We start from the raw sequence: 5,960 nt of genomic DNA, 5'->3' as shown, positions 1-5,960 counted from the left end.
TTTGCGCAGCGCAGAGTAACGCGTCGTGTGTGTGTGTGTGTGAGGGGAACAGGGTCACATCACAGGAGAGTGAACTGCCTGTCAGAAATCATAGCGCGTCAGCTGTCTTAACGGCAGCTTGTGTACTGCATCATCACTGTGTCCCAAAGGAGGGGGCTTTGTTGAAAACTACGTGTTTGAGAGAGGCGGTGCATAGAGGACCTACAATAATGTACAATATTTGAAAAATAATGTGTTTTTTGAACATTAAAGCATGTCAACATATTCTGTTACACCAAATACACAAAATAATGATCTTTATAATAGCATCATATGACCCCTTTAATCTTCCTTAAGCATAAAGGAGCAACCATATCTAAAATGATAGAAAAGAGAGTCCATAGTTTCTGTTACATCATCAAGTTGTTCTGAGCTATTGGATATGCTGAGGAATTGAGATAAATCAGGAAGATTACTTACAAAGCAGTCTTTTGTGGTAGAAGTGATGGTTCTACTATACTTGTAACAAGGATTAGAATTTACAGTTTTAGCTATATGAACTTTGCACAAGACTAGATAATGATCTGAGATATCATCGCTTGGCTGCATAATTTCAACACCATCAACATCAATTCCATGTGACACTATTAAATCTAGAGTATGATTTCGACAATGAATAGGCCCTGACACATGTTGTCTAACCCCAATAGAGTTAAAGAAATTGTAGCAACACCTCCCCCTTTACCCTTTAGACGCAGCTCATGTTTATAACCGTAATCTTGGGGGGTAGACTGCCGAGGAGCGCGTGAATGCAGTAATTACACTTGCTCTGATGGCAGCAGGTAGCCTTCGGTTAACTGCTAAACATGCTTAAATTAAAATGCCTAAATTTCTAAACCTGTTGTCCAACAAAAGAGAAAAATATAACTCCACAACACCAGTCAAATGCTTCCTTTTGTGATCTGATGAGGCATCTTGTCACAGAATGAGGCAGGAAATATTTTCCATGTGCTACTTTAAAAAGAATACATCGATTAGCAATAGATTATAAATTAGGGTGACCATACGTCCTCTTTTCCCCGGACATGTCCTCTTTTTGGACCTACAAAAATGCGTCCGGCCGGGATTTCTTAATTGCCCAAAATGACCGGAATTCGGCTGTTTTCTTAACCCCACTCCCACTGAATCTCTGACCATTGCCGCCTGCTCCCGCGATTTTCGTGTCCACTCCTTTAAACATTCTAATATTGTGTATAATTTTAGCGCATCAGGGAGCCGCTCTCAGGATGCGGTGTATTTAAACCATGCTAACGCACTCTGTGTAAAGGGAGCACATCTTACAAGATCAGATAATTTGTCAATGAGCTCAGAATCTGTTGGGCAGCAAATACTCCAGCATGGTCTTGTCAGTCATCTCTCCTTATTCTTTCGACCTGTGATCAGTCAAAGCTGACTCCGGTAGCTCTTGTTGGATGCAGGGTTGCCAAGTCCGCGTTTTTTCCACAGAATTGGGCTACTTTTAAACTGTTGCCATGGACTTGGTGGTTTAATTTCATATTTAAAAGTATCATTGCATTTTTCCCACATTTCATATTTGTATGTCAAAAAAAGTAAAACATTAATCTAATAACATTATTTAAGCATTTGCAATTTTGAGTAAATTAATTTATGGAACCTCTTATCTTCATTAAACAGTCTGAGTAAATACATCTAAATGGCACTTTCGATGCAGCTTTTGTGTTTCCTCTGCAGTGGAAAGGTGGAGTTTGTTGATACTGATTTCATTTGAATGGTAACAACCATATAGTGTCTTATTATTCTAACTTGATGTATTGATTAAATTTAAGATTTTGACATAAATGGTGACGTACATTTAATCAGGTTAGGAAAATATTGTCCTTCATAAAGTTAAAAAGTAACAGCAATCAATTTAAAGGGGTCATATGATGCGATTTCAATTTTTCCTTTCTCTTTGGAGTGTTACAAGCTCTTGGTGCATAAAGAAGATCTGAGTCCAGCCCGGGGTCGTCACATGTGGTTGCCGCTCCTTCGTCGAATCCGCCGGTTGCACCGTTCTCAACACTGCCACCTCTGCTCACTCTAGCCCGGCCTCAGCTCACGCTAAGCCTTGTAACAGTATTAAATCTAGAGTATGATTTCGACAATGAGTAGGACCTGACACGTGTTGTCTAACCCCAAAAGAGCTCAAAATGTCTAGAAATGCTGATCACAATGCATTTTTATCATTATCAACATGGATATTAAAATCAGCAACAATTAAGACTTTATCTGCAGCTAGCACTAATTCAGACAGAAAATCAGCAAATTCTTTATTAAAGTCTGTAAGAGAAATAAAGTGTAAGAGAAAGAGTGTAAATTGCACAGTATTTTGGATGGTAACCTTTCAGATGTTCACATGTAGCCTCTTTGGCTTGACTAGGCCTTATTGGCTCTTTGTAAAACCCTATACCTTCTACTCTCTCTTCAAATCTACTTTTAAAAAATTATTTGTTTCTGTTTTTTAGACATGCCCTTTGGAGGCGAGTTCAAGCAGTAGTAACTCCCTTCTTGGCGCAACTTGTTTCAATTATTGACCGTGACTGCAATCTAGACCTCTTGCTGGATAGAAACTCTGAAGAATCTTTGAAGAAACTGTGGTTGGACGTTTTTGGAGATTTCAAGTTACTAAATGTTCCTTACACAAGAGTGGAAAACAAGTATGTAATTATATGATTTCAAGATGCATTTTGTAAGCCATTGGGCCCAAAACATACTCTATGCAAGTACGCTAATGCTCCTAGTTTTACATGCTTGATTGTACTATGTGTCTGACAGGAATTCATAATGCAAAGCAAATATGCATTGTATTCTCAGCATTGCTGCTCAGTCAGTTTTTTTCTTTAAGGTCAACTACTGACATTTATGAGCAACAGTTCAAAGAGAATCCTTGTGAGCAAGTTAATCAACTGGTTTATAGTTAGCTACCCAAATGATAACATTAATGGCAATGAACTGATAACTCAAATTCTCCCCAAGAATGGAAAGCAAAAGCATGTAAATCAAAATCATACACTAACAATGCATTTTCTAAGCATTCACGTCTACATTAGCAGAATGTCATTGTTGTAACTAAAAACGCTATGTTTTATAGCTCAGAGACGAAGACAATCTTGGTTCAGAACTACATTGCAATCGACAGGAACATGGGTTGCACCTTGCCTTTCAGCTGGAGGATTAAAGATTATCTTGAGGAACTCTGGGTGCATGCTTTGCAGCAAGAAGGTATTTTAAACAACTTCTTCCCTTGCTATTTTTTTAATGAGCAATCGGTCTTAAATCAGGTTAGTTCTCTTGAAGAGTTCCTTTTTTCATTTTCCTTTAACTTTTTTTTGTTGTTGTTGTTGTTTACAGAGGAAAATGTAAACAATAAATGCTGTATTTGTATTTCTTTCAACAGGACACACTATAAAGCAATTTGAAGAGATCTTTTGGAAGACGCCCTTGGGCAGGTACATCTCTGAAGCAACCCAAGAGATGCAGATGGAGTTTTTCCACAGGTATCTCCAGGATTTCATCTCCATAACCATGAATGTAACATCAGAGGTGGATCTCAAGGTGAGAGTCAGACACTTTCAAAGCTAGATTTCTACCCATCATCTGCACATCCAAGCACATTTGTTCATGTGTGGTTTTTACCTTTTACTGTAGCTCTTACGGGGAGCCCTTACTTGTGGTGTACATGAGCTTAGAGGCAGTCAGGAAGCACATGAGAGTGAAGTCATTTCTCTGGCATGGGTTCATGCTGCCTACCACCATTTCAAGAACCGAATACAGAACCTCTACAGGATGATCAGTATAGAGCCTCAGATTGCTCAGATGCTAATTGATAACAGATATGCCAGAGAGGGCACAGAATTGGTAATTGCTTTCAACTTACTTCTGCTGCCGAAGTTTGCATGAAAATATTTATTACAGTGTATTACAGTCATTGTTTACTTCCCTCTGACCACTTTTCTGTTTCTCAGGTGTTAGATATGTATGCTGCTGTGGCCTGTATTGAATATCTGGAGCCCCAGACTCTAGATGGAGATGTTCAGAGTCTGGCCTGGCTTAGACGTGTAAAAAAACTACAGGTGCCAATTGAGCTGGTCTGCTGTGAGGAGAGCCTACGCCACTATGGAGAGAAAATAAAACAGATGGTCACCCACATCCAGTGAGTTTTGAGCTCTAAAACAGGGTTTCCGCGGGGTCTTAAAAAGTCTTAAGTCTTAAATTTAGTTGTATCAAATTTAAGGCCTTAAAAAGTCTTAAATTGTACAAGAATGTCTTATTTGTGGTTTCAAGAGGTCTTAAATTTGGGGATAGAAAGACCAGAATTGCGATATGGCTGAATGTGACGATTAAACTTCAAAAGGCTATGATTTCATTAAATAAACACGAGCTCTGCATGTTCAGAGTCCGGTGCTGCGCTGCTTTGTGTTCTGCCGTTACCGGGAAAAACATGAGACGTTCAAAATCCGGTGCTGCGCTGCTCTGTGTTCTGCCGTTACCGGGGAAACAGTGATATTTCTACCAAACGCTCCACCTGCTGGCAGAGAATGAATGAGCATTTTCAATAAAACTGTTGTTTTGTTCAGAGTTCAGACCAATGCGAAATTCGACCCATGTTTTTACCCTGCAAACACGCAGAGCTTTGAATGTGAACTGGTGGATCGATAAGAAGGCAATGCATTATAAAAATCTAAACATAGCGGTGTGCGATATATATGGTCTGCGATAATATCCTAATTGTTGTTTTAACGATGTGCGATTTGATATTATGAGTATATCGTGAAAAGCAAACACAAAACACACCTACAGAGTGCACGCATACATTAGGTGTTGAAGCCTAGTAGGTTAGACCAGTGTTTCCCAACCTTTTTTTAGTCGCGGCACCCTTTGGAAATTTTAACAAACTTGTGGCACCCTACAAAATTAATTGTCACAATATTTGAGTCCACAGTAGTTTTTAAGATATCAGCACAATAACACACTCAGCAAAATATCGTCTAATTATTGTTATCGATAAAATCGCAGAAAATTATCGAGATATCATTTTTTGTCAGTGTCGCACACCCTTAATTTGTTATTTAATTGATGTAATAATTTATTGATAATAATTGTTTAAATTAATATAATAATACTTTTGGCTCATCCATTTTCTTAACAATGGTTTAAAGGCTGAAATGTAAAGTTTATCATTTTATAAAGCTTTGTTTTTGTGAAAACTTGTATCTGAACTGTAAATTATGCTTTTTACAGTAATTTTACGGTTTAATATGGTACTATAGACATTGCCCTACCCCGCTCATATGCTATTAATTTTATTTGTGCAGGTCTTAAAAAGTCTTAAATTTGAGCTTAAAAATCCTGCAGAAACCCTGTAAAAGTTTTGTCTTTTATGAGCTCTAAAATTATTGTCTTATCATGAGTCTTGGGGAATGTTACAGTATGTACAAGTAACATGTTATCAGTTTATTTTTTGTGTTACATTATTGCTTGATAGCACCTACAGCTCTGGGAAATTGTTTTTCAGTCTGATTGTGTGGGACTTGGTGGCCCCTGTATCTCTTTAGATACCTTAGATCAGTGGTTCAAAGCCTTTTTTGATTTTTTTGACCATGCCCCTCATTGTAAAGCCCTGCTTGGGCCTCAAATCTAGGCCCAAGCCCGGCCCTGGCCAGAGATGCTCAGGCCCTAGCCCGGCCCTTGTCCAACAGCTTATCAGAATTCTTGGTTTTCTCTTCCCCATTGCCAGCAGCCATATCACCCTGCAGCCCAATACTGGTTGCACACTGAAGCAAAGCAGGGTTGAGCCTGGTCAGTACCTGGATGGGAGACCTCCTGGGAAAACGAGGTTGCTACTGGAAGAGGTGTTAGTGAGGCCAGCAGGGGGTGCTCACCCTGTGGTCTGTGTGGGTCCTAATGCCCTAGTGTAGTGA

General features: G+C 39.1%; 1 protein-coding gene across 5 annotated transcripts in view; it reads left to right on the top strand.

The window, feature by feature from the left end:
* The window catches only part of LOC107722845 (E3 ubiquitin-protein ligase rnf213-alpha-like), a 114,572-nt gene that overhangs the window by 78,535 nt on the left and 30,077 nt on the right, over positions 1–5,960 (top strand). For all 5 annotated transcript variants that reach the window (XM_016531338.1, XM_016531336.1, XM_016531337.1 and 2 more), the window contains 5 exons: positions 2,505–2,696; positions 3,131–3,261; positions 3,437–3,594; positions 3,688–3,897; positions 4,005–4,192. In XM_016531338.1, coding sequence (XP_016386824.1) covers positions 2,505–2,696; positions 3,131–3,261; positions 3,437–3,594; positions 3,688–3,897; positions 4,005–4,192 — 879 coding nt within the window. The remainder of the gene's footprint in view (positions 1–2,504; positions 2,697–3,130; positions 3,262–3,436; positions 3,595–3,687; positions 3,898–4,004; positions 4,193–5,960) is intronic.

This window comes from Sinocyclocheilus rhinocerous, unplaced genomic scaffold, assembly GCF_001515625.1.
Source record: "Sinocyclocheilus rhinocerous isolate Xijiao unplaced genomic scaffold, SAMN03320098_v1.1 scaffold3806, whole genome shotgun sequence".
In the NCBI taxonomy this organism is placed as follows: domain Eukaryota; kingdom Metazoa; phylum Chordata; class Actinopteri; order Cypriniformes; family Cyprinidae; genus Sinocyclocheilus; species Sinocyclocheilus rhinocerous.
This window is presented reverse-complemented; position numbering and strand designations above follow the sequence as displayed.